This window comes from Phacochoerus africanus, chromosome 7 (assembly GCF_016906955.1).
Source record: "Phacochoerus africanus isolate WHEZ1 chromosome 7, ROS_Pafr_v1, whole genome shotgun sequence".
NCBI classification, from domain to species: Eukaryota; Metazoa; Chordata; class Mammalia; order Artiodactyla; family Suidae; genus Phacochoerus; species Phacochoerus africanus.
Window position 1 is genome coordinate 106,781,349 of NC_062550.1, and position 20,889 is coordinate 106,802,237.

Here is a 20,889-nt window from a genome sequence, read left to right on the forward strand (position 1 = left end):
ACCATCTGATATTAAATCACTGGTTAAAGATATTCACTTACTCTGTACAACCAGCATATAAGATTTATTTATAGTTATTACAATGGAAATTATTTTTACTTAGAGTGAACTGATCTTAGGTGTCAGCAGAGACACTAATAATTTATAAAATTGTGTTTAAGGTCAAATATACTTTTAGGCCATTTCTATTGCTATATTTAATAGCTATCAATGTAGAGCAGCCAAGCAAAAAAAGTCAGTGGAAGTTAGAAGATGTCAGAAATTACAATATAGCTTTCAAAAAGTTCCCAGAGAAGTAATAATATATAATCAACCTTTCTAGTTGACTAATTTAACGGTAAAATGACTAATGGCAATGGAATTGTAAGTGGTTACTTTCAGAAATTACAATAACTGTGGGTGAGTAATTTACAAATATATGTCTCTATCCTTGAACTCATATGCATACATATATAATAAATACTTTGTTCCACTAAGAGAATAATAATGCTGAAAAATGCTACAGTAGAGAAAACAAGAGCTGTTTTTAAGACTCTCTAGAGTCTGATTTAAAAGTATTTTTTATGTAAGAGAACATTTAAAGTTTTGTATGCCAAAAATGTTTAAGGTGCCAAAACCTAAATCGAGGCATTTGTGTGTGTTGTTTTGATACAGTAATAAAGGAGTATAGCATCCCATAGTCAACGAGTATGGAAATCATATGAATAAGCAATAAAAGAATATGCATAGGTGCTAATTAAATACACAAATAAATTCAAATGCATTAAATTTCTTCTTTTTTTTTTACAAACCTAAATTATTATTCAATAATGATAAAGCTAGATTGAAGGTCATAATTAACAATGGCCATATGAAAGAAGCATTTGAGTATTCCAGAATGGTAGAGACATAATGAAACATAGTGTTCCTTCGATTTTATAAACAACTTTGATGTAAGAAAGTTTCCCTTTATACCACATTTTTTTAAATTGTTATTTCCCCAACACAATTTTTTTTTCTACTGTACAGCATGGTGACCCGGTTACACATTCTCTTTTCTCCCATTATCAGGCTCCATCGTAAGTGACTGGACATAGTTCCCAGTGCCACACAGCAGGATCTCATTGCTAATCCATTCCCAAAGGCAATAGGTTGTATCTATTAACCCCAAGCACCCCAGTCCATCCCACTCCCTCCCCCTACACCTTGGCAACTACAGGTCTATTCTCCAAGTCCATGATTTTCAAAAAATAACAATAAAACAAATGAATATATTAAATTTCTATTTCAATTGGCTATAAGCTTCTCTGAACAAGATTAGTATTTGCTAATTTTACCTTAATAACTGAATAAATTCAGATGGATTATTAAAGTATTCCAGTTTTTATTATATCCTAAACTAACAAATTATATTTGACTTCAATCAATCCCCAAATTTTAAAAGATAGGTAAACTCTTATAACCATAGGCCAAAACTAGTCCTTGGAAGTATTAGTTATGTTCAGCTATGATATGACTGCATTTGCAGTAAAAATTGTCAAGGGAATGCATGTTACTTTAACAATTCTTTTCTAGTGTTTAAGTATTTGACTGAATACATGTGACATCATAGAGCTCAGCAGAGAACACTGACCAAACGAATATCGACAACCTCAATGAATGGAGAAACTTGTTTTAAAAATACGTATTTTCGTCACATACTCATTCATTCCCAGCTTCCCACCCTGTGCGCCTCCGCTGCTCTAGTTCAAGCTACCACCATCCCTCCTGGTGCTAAGAAGAGCTGTTCAACTCACCTTCAAACCATTCTAAAGACTGTAGCTAGAGAATCCTTTTCTAAAGAAAAACCTCACTATCACTCCCTTACTTCAGACTTCCCAACAGATTCCTATTTGAATAAAAATGGAAAACAGTTTCAAGCTTTTAAATAGGGCTTAAAGGTCCCTCAGCAAGCTGGTCAGTGTTTATCTCTCCAACGTGGTTCTACCTGTCTTATCTTTGGTCATCATCTTCCTTATGTTGTGGCTCCATAAAAGGCGCTTTCTCTTCTCTGTCTCAAGTTCCTGCTAGAACGCTCTTCTCTCAACATTTGCAATATGGCTTGATAATTAGTCCCTGGGCCTCCCCTTATGCGCTGCCGTCTGGTAGAGGCCTTTCTTGACTATGCAGCTGGGGTAGGTTCCCTGGTAACCTCATTCTCTATGGTACCTTTTCTTGTCCATTTTGGAACTTGTGACGATTTTATATGCACATTCGGCTACACCAATGACCACAAACATTCTTTATTTCTGCTCTCCCTTAAGATTAAAAGTTTAATGGAGACTGCCTGGTTTGTTTACCACTATATACTCAGGGATTTGTACAGAGTATTGCATGTGGTAGGTAATCAATAGGAACTCGTTGAATAAAATTATTATTATTATTCCCTTAGTGCAATACTGAGTTTTAACACTACAGGAACACAACCTGAATATCCTATATATATTCAACCCTCGATAATTTTTTTTTACTTTTAAACTTTATACAATTTTTTAAATCTTTCTTGCCCAATTTGAATATTAACTGTTGTCATTTTGTTTATTTTAGGCACTCTTCCCACATTTCCGAGCAAAGGAATTCTTCTTTTTCAACTCCAGTAAAGACAGTAAAAAAAACTACCTGTTGCCTGAGATAAAAGGAATCTTTCCAGGAAGTTTTACTTCAGTGGCTTGTACTGTGGTAAAGAAAGGATTAAGCCTTTTTAAATCCCTTCTGGACCTATTTACGACATGAAGATTTAGAACATAAGCTGCTTTATTATAGCTCTAAGATAAGCTTTAAATATTCAGTAATTTTCCATGCTGCATATAAATTAACTCCCCCACATGGAAAGTTGCTGAATTCTTAACAAAAGTAGCCCCAAGAGAACCAGTTTGTCCTTTCTTAAAAATTTAAATTTCAAGTTTTTAAAATTTATATTATTCTTTTCTATAAAATTTGAATAAGCCCCTTTTATGTGCACGGCAACATTATGGCCAGGATTAAGGACTAGGAAAACAAACCACTCTACCCTCAATGAGGAAAGGCAGACCATAGATAAATTAAGGCACCAAAGTATAATGCAAATTTTGATAGAGGAAGTACAGTTATTTCCAGGAATATATCACCAAGGGACTTCGTAGAGCTGACGAGTCAAGGAGGCATGGTTAGGCTAACTCTTGCAAGATTTCAAAAAGCTTTTATGCTCAACAAACAGGGTAGAAATTTCCAAGTAGAATAAAGAGAATATATAAAGAACTTTTGAAGCACCGGAGGAGGTTCAGGGCAGCTGAAATATGAAATACACCACATTTATGGCCAAAAGGACAGAAGGTCTGGAACAGTGTCTAACACATAAATAGTAATCAATACATAGCTGTTGAATGAACAGAGCAAAGAGAAATTATGACATGTGAGGGAGTTTGCATTTCACCTAAAGGCCATGGGATACCTGTTAGGCAGACAGGTTACTAGACAATTGCTCTGGTCTCAGTACGAAGAATATCACGAAGAAGTGAGAGATAAAGAGGAGGAAGGCTCGTCAGGAGGTTGTGGTCATAGGTCAGGGGAAAGATGAGGGAGAGTTGACAGCAGGATCAGAGAAAAGGTAGCCAGAGATTTTTACGGGGTAGAATCTACAGAACTTGGTGATTTACTGACTGGGGAGATTTCTGGTTGCGTGGAAGGATGGTGATGCCGTTTACTGAGGCAAGGAGCATGGAAGGCAAAGCAGGTCTAAGAAGGAAGAAGACACGGTCAAATTTGGAGGCGTTAACAAAGAGACATCCAAAGATAATTTAATGGAATTCTCTTTTTGGCAGCGGGATGGACCGACCTGTAACTCACAAGATAAACCTGGCCTGGAGAGATATATTTGACAGTTATCAACACATGAATAGTAATTACAGCTAGAGTACTAGATGAGCTTGTACAGAATTTTAGCTGCGATGAAGAGAATCATAATGTATAAAACCACAACAGAAGAAAGTTTAGGCCTTGGTTCTAAGAAACACCAGTGTTTTACAAATGTATACAAATGAGTGACCCTACAAGAGAAACCTTGAAAGAGATTTCAAAGGAGCACAAGAAAAACTAAGAATGCTAGATGTCCTGAGCATTAAAAGAAGTGAATGTTTGAAGTATAATGGAATGGGCCTCAGTAGCGAATGCTATTTCCATGACAAATAGAGTAAGATTTTTTTTTTTTTTTGTCTTTTTAGAGCCACTGCCATAGCATATGGAGGTTCCCAGGCTAGGGGTCAAATTGGGAACTGCAGCTGCTGGCCTACGCCACAGCCATAGCAACACGGGATCTGAGCTGCATCTGCGACCCACGCCACAGCTCATGGCAACGCTGGATCCTTAACCCACTGACTGAGGCCAGGGATCAAACCCACGTCCTCATGGATACTAGTCAGGTTCTTTAACCACTGAGCCACAACGGGAACTTCACAGTAAGATTTTTTTAATTTTAATTTTTAAAGCTCTTTTTTTTTTTTTTTTAAGTTCCTTGGGAGGGCTTCTTTTTTTTTTTTTTTTTTTTGGTTTTCTTTAGAGGAGGGTGGAGTGCTGTGCCCATAGCATGTGGAAGTTCTGAGGGCCAGGAACTGAACCCACGCTGTGGCAGTGACTTGAGCCACGACAGCAACAACAATGAATCCTTAACCCAGACCAACCCCACGAATCTCAAATGCACTGGATTTAGAGTGATATTAAGTCATTATTGATGCTGGAGGGAAGAGTTTTGGCAGAATAGTGGAAAGAGAACCCATACCCGTCTGAAGTGTGTCTGGTTGTTGAAGACACTGAATGATTCCATCAAACTTCCCCCAAAGTCATGTGGAAATGGGAAGAGAGATGGTAGAGCACTAAACCCTAGAGATTGAGGAAAGCATTTTTCAGCTGGTAAACAGTTGAGCCTATCGACTGCTGCGGAGAAGAGAACAGGAATAAGCGGAACCCACACAAACAAAAAAAGCGGCAAGACGCTGTCACACAGTATTTCTTGAGTGGCCAGCTAAGAGGAGGCTGGTGTCAGAGAAGATGATTTCATCAGTGTTCGCAACTGCTGAAGCAGAGTAGTCACAAAAACACACATGTTTAGTCCCTTTTCATCCGTGTTTAGAAAGTTCTCCTCAAGAACTTCTTTTTCTGGCTCCACCTAGGATGAGCTGTTTCCTCCATCTGCTACTCCCCATATTGATTACTGTACTTTGGATACAGATCTAGATTTTCATTCTCCTTCCCAAGTTGTGTTTGGCTTGAAGGGAGATGTGAAGGTATTAGTCAACGTCTCCAGACCCACCTTCACCACATCAAGTGGAGAGAAGTGTGCATGACAGTAGAAGCAAATTCCTCAAGGTCAATTCAAAAATTACTCAAGGAGTTCCCGTCGTGGCGCAGTGGTTAACGAATCCAACTAGGAACCATGAGGTGGCGGGTTCGGTCCCTGCCCTTGCTCAGTGGGTTAACGATCCGGCGTTGCCGTGAGCTGTGGTGTAGGTTGCAGACGCGGCTGGGATCCCGAGTTGCTGTGCTCTGGCGTAGGCCGGTGGCTACAGCTCCGATTCGACCCCTAGCCTGGGACCCTCCATATGCCGCGGGAGCGGCCCAAGAAATAGCAACAACAAAAAAGACAAAAGACAAAAAACAAACAAACAAACAAACAAACAAAAAACAAAAATTACTCGATGCAGAAAGTTACTGCTCTTAAATCCTGGGATCGCGGCTGCAGTAAGACCCACGCACTCGTTATAAAAAGCAATGCCACTGAGTAAAAACAGCTCTGCTCTACTTAGTAAATAAATGCTTCTTATTTATTAAATGGACGAAAACCGGCCGGACGTCGAACTCTACCTTTGGGAGGGTGGTCTGGGCCGTTCAGTGCGCCCTGAATGGCTGCCTGGGCAGCAGAGTTCTGCGCCTTCAGCATCTCGATGGTCTCCCTCAGCTCTATCAGTTCAGACTCCTGGGAAACAAACAGAATGCAGAAGCTTTAATACCTGAAGAGGAAAGGAAACGTTTTTATTCAGAGTCTGCTACCAAAGGAGTTTGATATTTTGCAGTGCTGACGTCCTAGGAGCTTGGGATGCTTGGCTGAGCTTTCAGGTTGTGTCTTACAACTTCTCACTCGTAAATGTACGAAGCTCAATGCAATGGAGACTTCTTAAAAAAAAGTCTTGGTTATTCTCCTATGAACGGGATCCAAAGAGTTTTTTTAAAGACTTTTAGTTTTGCTATTACAGTTGGTTTACAATGTTCTGTCAATTTCTGCCGTACAAAGGAGTCTTTATTTCTTTAAAAGGTTAGTACCGAGAGCTGACCAGTACAACACAAAACAAGATATCCTCTTGCTCACTTCGATACCAAACTTATTAGCAGTACTCATGACTTCATTGCATAGTTACACATCAGTGAGGCACTAGTGCATCGGAATGGAAACCTTGCGTGTTTGTCTAATGAGGAATCTCAGATTTTGTCTCATTTATTTTGTACTTCACAAATCGATTCTTCACATCCAAGTACAAAACACAGATTTCATTCCTAACTTACTCGAGGGCCATATTATTAACTCTGCTGTCAGAGCAAGGCCATCTTGGATTCTGGCACTTTTTATCCAATCAACTTCCTCCCATGAAGACCCAGTTCCTCAAGCCAACGCAATATAGGAATTCTTAGAAGATGAAGAGAAATACATAGTCATTAAAATACTTAAATTATGTTTAAAAGGCTTACAGACTAAAATTGGATCAGACACCTAAACTATTTTCTTATTGAATTTAGGGCAATTTTAAGCTATGCCTCAATGAAAATACTTGTATACATAGGACTTTCCACAGTTACTTAAATGAGTATCTTTAAATAAATAAATAAAGTTAAGTAGATTTACTTAAATCAGTAAATAAAGGACTCCCTACGAGGAAGATGGGATAACAATAGCGACAAAGAGGAAAGGGAGTGCTGTTTCGGCAGAAGCCACGTTCCATCAGGAGCACAAAAAACAAGAACTCTCCTTCTCGGCAGCAACGGCAACCCTAAAACCTAGAATCCCTGTCAGCCCCCTCGGGGGAGACTGCCTCTGTAACATGGGCGTCATTCATCATTTGCTCCAGCATCTTCGGCAAAAGCAAAAGAAATTAGGCTTGGGTTCTTCACTCCATGGTAAGCGGTTTATTCCTGCTTAATGTCTCCCAATAAATATGAAAAAAGTCAGGATGGTGACAACTGCCTCTGCAGAAAAGTGCTTCGACATGGGAATGCCCAAAGACTGTAGAAAGTTAAAAAAAAAAAATAGGGCACTAACTGAAATGACATCCAAGTTTGGAAATAGATACCTGGGACCTCATATACCCATTTTCCTTGAGTATCTGGCATATTCCTCATCGAGGACAGTTAGATATTTTAAAAAACAAACCCTCTTATTGACTTTTAATTACTTATAAGTCAAAGACTCTCACAACGAAAAATCAATAGTGACATCCTGGACTCATTGGCACCTCTTCAATGAATCTTGACTGCAATCTCATTTGTGTTTACTTATCATAAAGGCAAAAGATCATGTTTATGGAAAATTGCCAATGTCATGATAAAAAATCAGATATTCATCATAATTTCTCAATCTCTCTGAGTTCTATTTATATTCTGTCCCTTGCCCAACTTGTAAACTTGTAATAGATAAGTTTGGCAAATTTTAATGTATCTTCCCATTTAAAATAAATCTCTCAAGTGGTAAAATGTTTACTGGAAATTCATTCTGTTTTTACAAGAAATTTATTCACAAAAGGATACCTATAGTGCATACTTAATGAATCACTTAATTTAAGGAGTAATTTTATAACATAGAGGCTATGATGAATATTAAATTTTAGTTAAAGTCAGATTTTCATCCTTGAATTTCAGATCAATAGTGCTGGTACTTTGGATTAAAAATTTGCTAAAACATTTGCTTTTAGGTTTAAAGAGCAAAAATGAAAATGAAATCTCATGCAAATATCTAAAAACTTAATTTTATGGGTTGGCTGACTTCACTGTCAAAATTTTATCCTTTTTTAGAGAAATCTCTTCTAGAAACTATTTTTTTTAATTAGCAGAATTTTCAGGTAACCTTGATTTTTCAGGAAACTGTGCTGAATGAAATAGAAGAATGATCACTTTCTAAACTTAAGTATCTCTTCAAAAAAAGAAACAGACATTAGCAGGGTAGTTGTCACACAGTGTGGCGCAATAAGCCCGCTGGAGGAATAACTAGGTAAACAATATATTTAGGAGCTCCCGTCGTGGCGCAGTGGTAAACGAATCCGACTAGGAACCATGAGGTTGCAGGTTTGATCCCTGGCCTGTTCAGTGGGTTGAGGATCTGGCGTTGAGCTGTGGTGAAGGTTGCAGACGCGGCTCGGATCCCGCGTTGCTGTGGCTCTGGCGTAGGCCCAGCAGCAACAGCTCCGATTAGACCCCTAGCCTGGGAACTTCCACATGCGGCGGGCACGGCCCTGAAAAGGCAAAAAGACAAACAAAACAAAACAAAAAACACCACAATATATTCATTATATCGAGGGAGAAAATCACATCTATGGAAACATTGGTGTAGCCGAATTCACAGCGGTCGTGCTTTAGGAGAACCTGTAAGTATAAGCCAGCACCTATAAAAGAGTCCATTGTCTTTAGTTGAAAAGAGTTAAATTCTACACGGATACGCTGTTCACACCTAAACTCGTTCTCTCTCCACATTTAGAGAAATCCCTTCCTTTTTTCTTACTTCGGTTAATGAGGTCCAGCCTCCCCATCATTCAAGGTAGAACCATCTCTTCCTGAGTCTTCCCACGTGACTGCCGCCTTTGCTCGGAATACCTCTCCTCTCCCTCAAGGGCCGTGGCGAAATACGGCTGTACCTGCGACACTCTGTGGTTTTCTAATCAGGAAAAACGCACAGGCCCTTTCTCTGTGCTTCCAGGCCACTTGATACATTCAGCTTATTCAGTTGTTGGAGCGTTTGTCTTTTCATCTGACTTATGATCTGACTTCAGTAAATGTTCAGATGACTTCGTTCCGATGTCCTGGTCTATGCTAAACAGGGTCTCTCCCTTCTGAAGGCTGGTGTAAACTGTAAGTCTACCGCTGGTTTAACATGAGGGCGTCTGCTCTCTTAGGGCAGCCACACTGAAAATGCCAATAACTTTATCATTCATTAGAAACTTAAAGTCTCAATATGGCTAAAGCAGGGGAATCATTTCCTTGGGATGGCAACAAGGTGGGTTTTCCTTTCTTTCTTTTCCAATAGGGTGTAGTGATGAATATAATGCATTTTTAAACGAAGACTTGATTGAGGCAGATTTTTAATAATTTATTTCTAGACTTCCTTTTCCCCCCTTTGCTATTACAGTTGATTGTTCACATTTTTTTTTTGTCTTTTTTTTTGCTATTTCTTTGGGCCGCTCCCGCAGCATATGGAGGTTCCCAGGCTAGGAGTCGAATTGGAGCTGCAGCCACCAGCCCACGCCAGAGCCACAGCAACGTGGGATCCGAGCCGCGTCTGCAGCCTACACCACAGCTCACGGCAACACTGGATCGTTAACCCACTGAGCAAGGGCAGGGACCGAACCCGCAACCTCATGGTTCCTAGTCGGATTCGTTAACCACTGCGCCATGACGGGAACTCCCACATTTATTTTTTAAGCTATATATTTTCTAAGTTGTCCATGTTTCATGGAATGTGCAATGTTGCTTTCAAGTACAATCATGGATTCCCTGGGTTTTGGCCATGGTGGGGAATGTGGGTGAGGAAAATAATTAGCAATGAGTTCCAGACATAGCAAACTATAAAACTGTTCTATAATCTGAAATATTTGATTTTGCAAAATCATCTTTGCATTTTTAAGGTGATCTGATAAAAGACATTTAAGTTCTGAAAATCCCTATTAAACCTTCCGAAAGAACCTGGAAAATGCGTATGCCCTCAAGATACGAATTTGAAGTCTGTTCCTCTAATTGAGTTTCCTGTGCTCCTCATTAGCTACCAAATGGAAGAATGGGGCTGGAGTAATTCTGCAAAGGGTCTTGCAAATAAGATGATCAAATAATATTGTGTTGCTATTTCCCACTTTTTAAAAATGATACTTTAAAACGTGAAAACCAAACTAAAATTTCATTTATTTACAATAAGCTATTCAAGATAATGATGCCCAAACATAGGTAACTATGTAATATTCCGGGTTCCATGAGAACTTCTTGTGTAAAAGAGGCTGGATGGAGACATTATCTCTTCTAACAGTTTTGTACATATTTCTGAGGCAAAACAAGTTAGCAAGGTCAGCCTTGAAATACTTGGAAATAAAATGATAAAATCTCGTGTCACAATGGTAGCCTTGCTTGGTGTTTTCCAACCTAATTTCCAAACTAGATCTGACCTCCTTCCCAACCCCTCCTGGATACCAGCCTCATTGAGGATGCACAGTTGGGCAACAATCTCATCAGCCCACCTGACCCCCTACTTGAACTTCTAGGCAAGGTTCTTAAATTCTTTCCACTGAACCTGTCTTTTCTTCTTCGCATTGACATGGTAGATCTCACATGGTCTAGATACAGTTTCTTTGAACACATCCCACTCCTCATCCCCTCGTATGTGTCTTGAAATCTTGAGAATTTTTCACTGAAAGAACCTGGCCAGTCCTGGCGCTAACTAAATGAAGTGGATTTATCAAACCACAGTGGCATCAATAACTTGTATCCATAATTAATTATGGATTCAAATTATCCTAAAAGGCTAGTGATAAATTATTAAAAACACTTCTAGATGAGACATATTTTAATCTGAACTAGGAGGACTTAATATAAAGACTCAACTAAATTTTTAGGTTCTATATTATCTATTTCCAGACAGTTGGTTTTGAATTTTCTCACTTTTAACATACAAGGTTCTATTCATCTAGTCATCCAAAAAGTAGTTTCACAGAGATAAGAATGAGTAAGCCCTAGACTGCAGTTAGCATAAGAATCAGTGTCTGAGCTCCATCACTCACCCAAAAATACTCCTCTGTCAAGCTCTGACTTTCTAACATGGCTAACCTAGCATGCCTTAATATATGCTCTAATCGTGTCTGGCGTTACAGAGACATATAAGGAACAGATGTGAAAGTCCTCTAATTATCAGTGAGTATATAATACACCCCTAGTAAATGTGCAAGGATTTAGCAGTAGCTCTGTAACAATTTCACTCCTCAGGATTTAGATTTGCAGAATTCTTTCCATTGTGTTGACCTTTACTGCAGGCTTTCAATAAGAAATAAAAGCCTGAACAAGGAGTTCCCATTGTGGTACAGCGGAAATGAATCCATCTAGTATCAGTGAAGACGCAGGTTCCATCCCTGGCCCTGCTCAGTAGATAGGAGATCTGGCGTTGCTCGGAGCCGTGGTGTAGGTCAAAGACGTGGCTTGATCCCGCGTTGCTCTGGCTGTGGCATAGATCAGCAGCTGTAGCTCCGATTCAGCCCCTTACCTGGGAACCTCCATGTACCACGGCTATGACTCTAAATAGCTTAAAAAAAAAAAACCCTGAACAATAATTTGAGTGACAATTGTTTTTGATTCTGACAAGGCTGGTACATAGCTAGCAGATGCAATGAAAATAAGCAGTTTCATCACATGCGACAGATGCTTCAGGGCCTTAGGTCTTAAGTCTATGAAAGAATCGTGGTGGAGAAGGGCTAGCCAAGGGACAAGGACCCGAAATCCAGGTAAAGTTCTTGGTTAAACTGTCACCGTCACAATCTGCTGAGCCCTAGATTAGGTTCGGGGCAATACTAGGGATAACGTACCGTCACTGTCCTGGCAGCACAGGTGACAATCCTCTCAACTGCCTCTAGTTACACACGTCCTCTCATGTCACGTGGTCTTCTGGCAGCTATTGGGAATGCGGTTCAACTGTTAGGGATGCTGCTAGACTGATCTTCGTAACTAACTGTTATCATGCTAGTGTCCGAAACCTTTGGCTCTTTGTTTTCAGAGGCCAGATTCCTTGCACATCTTTTAAGCCTTCGTTCCCTTCACACGCCTTCTTTTTCCGGTAAGCCCCCCCCCCCCACTGTCCCCCTTGCTCTTCATGCTCACGGTGTTCCTTTCTCTATGACTTAATGTCCTCCGTCTCTCCAGAATTAACCTTTTTTTTTCAGGTCCACACCAGTGGCATATGGAGGTTCCCAGGGTAGTGGTGGAATCCGAGCTGCAGCTGCCGGCCGACACCACAGCTCACGGCCACGCCAGATCCTTAACCCACTGAGCGAGGCCAGGGATGGAACCCGCAGCCTCATGGATCCTGGTCGGGTTCATGAACCCCTGAGCTGGAAAGGGAACCCGCCCCAGAATTCACCTTCCTCATCCTCCCAGAGCCTGCTGGTGCCCCTCTCCCCTAACGCCACTGAGAACACTCAAGACAGTGTCCTGCTACATTTCTAACGGCACCTCGTATTTTCTGCCTCCTGAGTTATTCCTACATGTCTTTTATTTTTATCTTTTTAAACTAGGCAACAAGTATATAGCAGCAGTATTTTGGCACATACGTTTGGCAAGAGAATCTGTGTGACCTGGCATCTGGAAACAAGAAAACACTTTAGAACACTCTGTAAGGGAATGATTTTGGTCTATAAAGCAAACTAAAATTTTGACATAGTTTTCAGACTAAATCATGCCATATTACGTGGAAAATCACATGTGGAAGCAGGAGACTTGGACTGAGTCCTAGTTTAGTTTATATATATTTTTAAGTCAATCACCAAACACATGAAACCACCTGGGCCTTTGGTTCTTCCTGTGTTAGCATCCCACCTCGCCTCCCAATGTCCTCATTCTCAGCTTTAAACTTTTCGGTGGTGTTTATTTGCCCCTGAAATCCTACACATTTTAATTATATTTTTACCATAATCTGTCACCTACTAGAATATAGCCTCTATTTTATATTATACACACTTATAAGCTAGGATATACATTTGTATATATGTGTGGGGGTGTGCCTGCGCATTTCACTGCTGAATTCTCAGTAGCTAGAATAGTATCTCACACACAATAGAAATTCAGTATAACTCTGGCAAATGACTACCTGGACCAATGAACCTCAGAATTCAAGAACACAGTTTCAAAACCTCTGATCCACAGTCTCTGCTTTCCACCCCCCACCTCCCCACCCGGGATTGTTAGATCACCAGAGAGAAATAGGCCCTTTTATCTCAGCTCCCTGAAGAAATGACTTTACTAAAATGTAATTCAATGGCATGTGCCCTCAGCTTTTAGACAAGTGTCTACTTGAGCGATTTTGCCTTCTGTGATTCCTTGACCCCAATTTTAAAAACTTCAAACCTTGAATTCAGTGCTTGAAATTGAATTCGTCCTTGAATTCAGTGCCTGAAAATTTGTCTCGTCAATCTAAATTATGCTCTTCTGGTCGGCAAATGAGAACCAAACACGCCAAGCCATCTGCCTTTGTGGCTTAGCTTCCTTGAGATGGGTTCGGCTAGGCTTTGTGGTAGTAATTACCCAGCCTCAAGCATCTTGTTACATACGTTCCTCTGCTGGTTTTCACTAGATTCTCTCACTGAATTCTTCCATATTATAACCAATAAATTTTATAAGTTCTCCAAACCACTTTGGGAAGAGGCAAGTTGTAAATCTCAGATTAATAAACACTGTTAAATAATAAAATAAAATAGACACTGTTAATAAAATACAATGTTAATATTTAAAAACCCCAATGTTAATAAAACAAAAGAAACACTGTTTTGCCTGCGTACACCTTTCAATTAAAAGAGCAATCATTCTATTTTCAGTTAAAAAATGGCAAGGGTAACTGCAGACATCACGGTGTCTTCTGAGAAAACTATAATTTTGGCAAGGTTACTTTAAGGATAACCGGTGAACAACTACACAATTCTTTGTATGATGGAGATACGTGTTAAAATATTCAGGAATTATTCATAGGCATGTACATAAATTAGCAAACGTGGATATAGTTCCCATTTCTGTGAGTACTTTTTCTACAAATACAAGCATTGAAGGAAATACGGATGAGGCAAAGTATATTAATTTTGACTTCCTACAGATGTTACGTCTTAAATACCAATCATGCTTTCCAGCACTATGCTTGGAAAATCGCCAGTGGTGCATCTGGTTTATCTTACATTTTCTAAGGGAAGAAAGGAGAGGCATGGAAGGAGAGGTAGCGCTGCTGCCTGTCACTGCATGTGATGTGACAGTGCCGCACTTGCTCCTCGTAGTGCGCCTACAAGGTCGTTACTCCAACTCCCACTTCGTTCTTAAATGGTTTTAGTTTTACACTATACCTGGTCGACAGTGTTCTGCCAGTTTTCTACGGCACAGCAAAGTGACCCGGTCGCGCATGCGCACACACATTCTTTTCCGCTTGTTACCCTCCTCGTGAGGGACTAGACACAGTTCCCGGGGCTACACAGCAGGACCTCATTGCTTATCCATCCCGAAGGCAGTAGTTTGCGTCTATCAGCCCCAGATTCCCAGTCCATCCCACTCCCTCCCTCTCCCCCTTGGCAGCCACAAGTCTGTTCTCCAAGCCCATGAGTTTCTTTTCTGAGGAAAGCTTTATCCGCGCTGTATATTTGATTCCCAATATAAGTGATATCAACATGGATGGAACAAGAGACTCTCATGCTAAGTGAAGTAAGTCAGAAAGGGAAAGACCAACTCCCCCTTCTAAAAGATGAAACTGCGGGTGAGAAAGGAAGACTCCACGGCTCTTGAGAGACCTTGCTGAGAGCCAGACTCAGGGCTAGTGGGCTCCAACACTGACACTCTTTCCTACTTGGCTGCCCTAAAAAAGCCCTCATAACCCTAGCTGCTGAGTTCTTATGGTACATAGAGAAAGGGTAAATTGTATCCTTCCCAAAAGATTAAGATAAAATTTATGTGGTCCAAAGGAGTTTGTCACCTTCTCTTTCAGAACAGACTTGACAGGGATGGATAGTGTTCTCTGGGCAAGGGGGGCGGGGGCTGTGCCATGACATAGAAGAATGGAAGATAAGGGCAAAGAGAATACAGATTTCCTAATTAGACCAGGCTATTACAGGAGCATTCAATTCTCTTTTTTGGTTTAATTGGACTGTTGCATTTTTCTGTTTGTTTGTTTGTCTTTAACTGTTAAAAAAGTGGTAAGCTGACAAAACTTGGTAATGCATGCTGGTTCTTTAAATACAATGCTATACTTGACAGAAGTCGTCAAAATTGAAGCCATCTCTATGGATAGATATGGATACTGATCCCAAAATTATCCAAAACTTTTTAGGCTATGGATCGCTTTAAAAATTAGATGAAAACCATGACATCTGTTCATATTATGCACATATGCCATTTTTCAAATATTTCCTTGAAGTTTTAAGGACTTTTTAGACCCTCATCCAAGAACTCAGGTTAGGGCCACCAAGCTGATGGTGTGGGAGGTAAGTTACTGATCACCAAATAGAAAGTGTCCGGATTCTTTCTGTCTTATAAGGACCTTTTTGATATTCCTGTCTCTGTGAACCAAATTCTGCTTCTTTCTTTTTTTTTTTTTTTTAAGTGTTCCTTCCCCCATGTCATAAAATCCTTCGGGTTTAATGCTTTTGATATAACTTAGCTTTACTTCAAAGACAGCATCCTCAGATGCCACGTAGTCCTTGTTACTCCAAAATTGTGTATGTGTGTGTTACAATATGGGGAATCCGAATCATAAATCTTTGCATTAAAATCTGAAAAGAAAAGGCACTGCCTTGCCATTGTTCCCATTTACATTAGAATGGATCTCTCAGACTTATTTCTAAAGAGCTGCATCTCAGGTACTGTTTAAATACCCTATGCCACCGGCTGTCTGCTTCCAGCCCCAGTGGCAATTCCTGGACATACCTTCTGTTCCGCTGTCATGGTTAGACTTTGCAGTCGGCCAGTCATATTCCCTAAACTCTTTTCAAAAGCTGCGACAAGGTGAGCCTGTGAACAAAAAGGAAAGAACATGTCTTAAATGCCAGAGCCTCCTGTGGATGGATGAAAACCCTTCATTTCAGGCATTCGAACTCTTTTTAAATACTTTGACCGTCCTGGTTGGCTTTCAACGCTGGCTCTCCTTTCACTCACGTCGTCATCTATTATTTCTAAACTTCGGCTTAAAAGTCAATGTTTCAGTCTCTTGACATTTAATGTGAGTTCAGCTTCTGCAAGGGAATGGTATTTTGCAAATAATAACACCTTTGAACTTGCACATCGTGGAGGGTTTGACACCCAAAATACTGCATAAAGTTCTGAGTTGCCAAGTTTTTAGACTCAAAGCTCAAGAGGAGGTCACTGCAACAGTCGATGGACGAATGTTCCTCATTTTTATACCTGCGTGATGACCTTTGAAGATATTGTTAGCTCCTCTGTCGAAGTGATATTCTCCTCCAAGGGTCAGACATCTGCTGACAGCTATAGCGTTATCTTGCCTCTTTTTCCACTTACAAAGAATTGAATCGAAAAGACTTGTCTTTGCTTTTCAAACTCTTTTCAATACAAAAGGGCTTTTATTCCCACTTTATTCCCCTCAACGAAGGAAGCCGAGGTAGGCCAGCTAGAAATAATATTCAGTCATATTTTATTTAACTTTTTGTGGCTCTGGGCGTTTTTATTTTAAATCTTAGAGAAGTATACCTACTGCATGGCATAACCATTACTCTTATTAAGAAGTACTTGACAATCTTATTATAGCTCTAAAAGAGGCCAGTGTCTTTTGACATTATCCCCCGCTACGGCTTGAGGTAGAACGACAGGTGTGCTCTCGCAACATGATCAAATTTTACTGCACCCTTAAAAGGATACAAATATAGAATACGTTACAACCTACATCTACAATGAACGATGTGCGAGGGGAAATTTGGCAAGAGACTACTTTTTGAGAGGAGGGAGTGAGAGAATTCCATTAAAAGAAATTGCCTTGTAAGTCTAGCAGAGCGGGAAAGCTGATTATCAAATAGATCACGGGAGTCCCGAGAATTAGGGCACGAGAAGTTTATTTCAGTATGAGCACCAGCCTTGGTACCAGCCAGAGTGTACAAATGCCTCCCATCAGCATCATGACACAAAGGTGTTTTGTTCCTAGTGCTGCTGAGATGCTTTCTTTTCCTGACACTGCCTCACGGAGGAAGAGGATGGGTGGAGAATGCTGGGACGCTTCGGTCGCTCAGGGTGACTGTTCTTCCCCACTCCTTCCTGCCTCCTTCCCCCTTTCCCTCCCTCAGGCTCACACACATCCACACAACCTTGAAAGGTGTACGCAAGGTTTGTTAGCGGATTTAACTGGACAAATAACACTCTTGAAAAAAAGGGAACCGTGTCTTTTGTTCAGAATATTTTCAGTGACCAGGAATGCCACCACCTCCAACTTGGAACCTTCAGAAATCAGCATAAGGTTATGTCCCACTTCACCTTACACTTCGCTTTCACACTCAGTGAAAAGTGAACAGAGTGAAAGTGCACAGCTCACTGGCTGGTCACAGTGAAAATTCACGCACTCGGCAGCCCATTCAAGAAATGGGACTTTGAAGACCAGGGAGGTCCCCCCGGGCCCTTGCTCGTGACTGTCCCTCTCTCTTCCCCAGAGATAACCAGCATGGTGACCTGTGCGATAATAGTTTTTTTTAAATTAAAAAAAAAAAATTTAGGGCTGCACCTGCAGCATGTGGAAGTTCCTGGGGTAGGGGTCGAATCAGAGCTGCAGCTGCTGGCCTACACCACGGCCACAGCAACACCAGATCCGAACTGCATCTGTGACCCATGACACAGCTTATGGCTATGCCAGATCCCTAATCCACTGAACGAGGCCGGAGACGGAATCTGCATCCACACAGACAGTGTGCCAGGTTCTTAACCTGCTACGCCGTAACGGGAACTCCCTGATAATGATTTTCTTTCTTCTCTAGAGGTCTGGCCACCTAAGCTTGCATCGCTAAACACTGTATTTTAGCCTGGTCTATTTTTAAAACTCTCTGAGTGGAATCACATGGCATGATTTTTTTTTTTATGACAATTTTCTTTTGCTTAACATAGTGTTTTGAGATTCATCCATGTGGTGTAGTGCGGCAGGAGTCAGATTTTACTGCAAAGCTTTGCTCTGTGTGGCATCTAATTTATTTTTGCCATGATGATCATTTGTCCTGATTCCAGTTTAAACTGTTAGAAACAACTGTGCTGGGTTCCCATTGTGGCTCAGCAGGTTTAGGACCTGACGGAGTCTCTGTGAGGACGTGGGTTCCATCCCTGGCCTTGCCCGGTGGGTTAAGGATCTGGCATTGCTGCAAGCTGCAGCATGGGTCACAGATGTGGCTGTGGATCCCGCACTGCTGTGGCTGTGGCACAGGCTGGCAGCTACCGCTCCAACTGGACCCTACCCTGGGAACTTCCATAGGCCACAAGTGTGCTCCCAAAAAGAAAAAATAAGTCGTGCTACAGCTAGTCAATGGGTGGCTTAATCCTAAAGCTAAAATCCCTTGTCCTCTTTCGAAATGCAAAACCCTTGTTAACCTTCACTAAAAGAAACGCAATGTTCTACTCAACATTTTTGCAAAGTTTAAATTCTCCCAAATCTCAGGTTTAATTGTTGGACTATGAGTCCCTGAATATATAAACTTATAGAAAATTACTAAATTTTACCACATGTGCACATTTTATCAGTTTAATAGGAGTTAAAATTATGACCAAAATTATGACCTCCCAGCAGGAACTGTACAAGAATTTTTAAAAGTTTTTCAACTTATACAGAAAACACGCTACAGAATTTTTTGTCTTATGATTAGTTTAATTTCTGTACATGGATATTAAAAATAAATGCATGGATTATATATGTCAAAAGACATTAACTCAGAGACAATGACGTGAAACACTCAGTGAAATTCAAACTCAGTACTACTTAGGATTTACTTAGAACTGAGGGAAAATGAAGTGCTTCCTCAAGTAAATCCTTTGATACCTCACTGTGGTGCACTGAATCAGGAGTGATATTTTTTATTTATCATTAGTATTTTTTTGCTGCACCTGCAGCATGTGAAAGTTCCCAGGCCAGGGACTGCACTCGTGCCACAGCAGCAACCCAACCCAAGCCGCTGCAGTGACAACACTGGATTCTTAACCCACCGTGCCACAAGGGACTTCCCTTAAGTGATATTTTAAACTGAATCCTAAAGAGGATGAAATTAAGATGGTTCGTACCAAACCCACTGCTCAACAGTGAAAAACTGAAAGGCTTCATGCTAAAATCTAGAACAAGGCAAGGATGCCCACTGTCACTCCTTTTATTCCACATAATATTGGAAGTCCTAGCCACAGCGATCTGACAAGCAAAAGAAATAAAAGGTATCCAAATTGGAAGAGAAGAGGTGAGATTGTCACGCTATGCAGATGGCATGATACTACATATAGAAAACCCTAAGGACTCCACACAAAAACTACTTGTACTATCAATGAATTCAGCAAAGAAGCAGGATGCAAGATTAACATTCAGAAATCGGTTGCATTTCTGTATACTTACAATGAAATATTAGAAAAGGAATATAAAAATACAAGACCTTTTAAAATTACAGCCCCCAAAATCAAATACCCAGGAATAAAAACCTGACCAAGGAGGTGAAAGACATCTATGCTGAGAACTATAAAACATTATTCAAGGGTATTAAAAAAACATTAAAAAAAAATGGAAAGACAGGCCATGTTCCTGGATTGCAAGAATTAATATCATTAAAATGGCCATACTACCCAAAGCAATCTACAGTTTCAGTGCAATCCGTATCAAATTACCCATGACATATTTCGCAGAGCAAGAACAAAGAATCCAAAATTTATATAGAACCATAAAAGACCCAGAATTGCCAAAGCAATCCTGAGGAACAAAAACAAAGCTGGAAGCATAGCTCTCCCAGACTTCAGATAATTTTACAAAGCTACAGTCACAAGGCAGTGTGGTGCCTGTTTAGAAACAGACATGCAGACCAATGGAACAGAATAGAGAATTCGGAAACAAACCCAGACACTTATGGTCAATTAATCTTCAACAAAGGAGGCAAAGAATATAAAATGGGAAAAAAATCTCCTCAGCAAGTGGTGCTGGGAACCCTGGACAGCTACATGCAAATCAGTGAAACTAGAACTCATCTCACACCACGCGCAAAAACAAACTCAAAATGGCTTAAAGACTTAAACATAAGCCTAAACATCAGACTTAAACATCAGACTCCTAGGAAAGAACACAGGCAAAACATTCTCTGACATCAACCATACAAACGTTTTCTTAGGTTAGTCTCCCAAGGCAACAGAAATAAAACCAAAAATAAACCAATGTGACCTAAGCAAACTAACAAGCTTTTGCACAGCAAAGGAAACCATTAAAAAAAAAAAAAAAAAAAAAAGACAACCTACAGAATGGGAAAAACTGACAAGGACTTAATCTCCAAGATACAAAAAACAGCACATACAATTCAACAGCAAAAAAACAAACAACCCAATAGAAAAATGGGCAGAAAACGAAATAGACATTTCTTCAAAGAAGACATGCAGATGGCTAACAGGCACATGAAAAAATGCTCAGCATCGCTAATTATTAGAGAAATGCACATCAAAACTACAATGAGGTATCACCCCTCACTGGTCAGAATGGCCATCATTAGTACGTCTCCAAATAGCAAATGCTGGAGAGGATGTGGAGAAGAGGCTACCCTCTTATACAGTTGGTAGGAATGTAAATTGGTACAGTCACTGTGGAAAATAATATGGAGGTGCCTTAGAAAACTAAATATAGAACTAGCATCTGATCCAGCAATCCTACTTCTGGGCATATACCAGACAAAATTTTCAGTCACAAAGATATGGCCCTATCTTCATTGG

The 20,889-nt window shown here is 40.3% G+C and overlaps 1 protein-coding gene across 6 annotated transcripts in view; it reads right to left on the bottom strand.

Moving 5' to 3' along the window:
- NAV3 (neuron navigator 3) overlaps positions 1 to 20,889 on the bottom strand; it is a 351,685-nt gene that overhangs the window by 41,394 nt on the left and 289,402 nt on the right. For all 6 annotated transcript variants that reach the window (XM_047788374.1, XM_047788373.1, XM_047788372.1 and 3 more), the window contains 2 exons: positions 15,892 to 15,975; positions 5,854 to 5,965 (listed from right to left, as the gene is read on the bottom strand). In XM_047788374.1, coding sequence (XP_047644330.1) covers positions 5,854 to 5,965; positions 15,892 to 15,975 — 196 coding nt within the window. The remainder of the gene's footprint in view (positions 1 to 5,853; positions 5,966 to 15,891; positions 15,976 to 20,889) is intronic.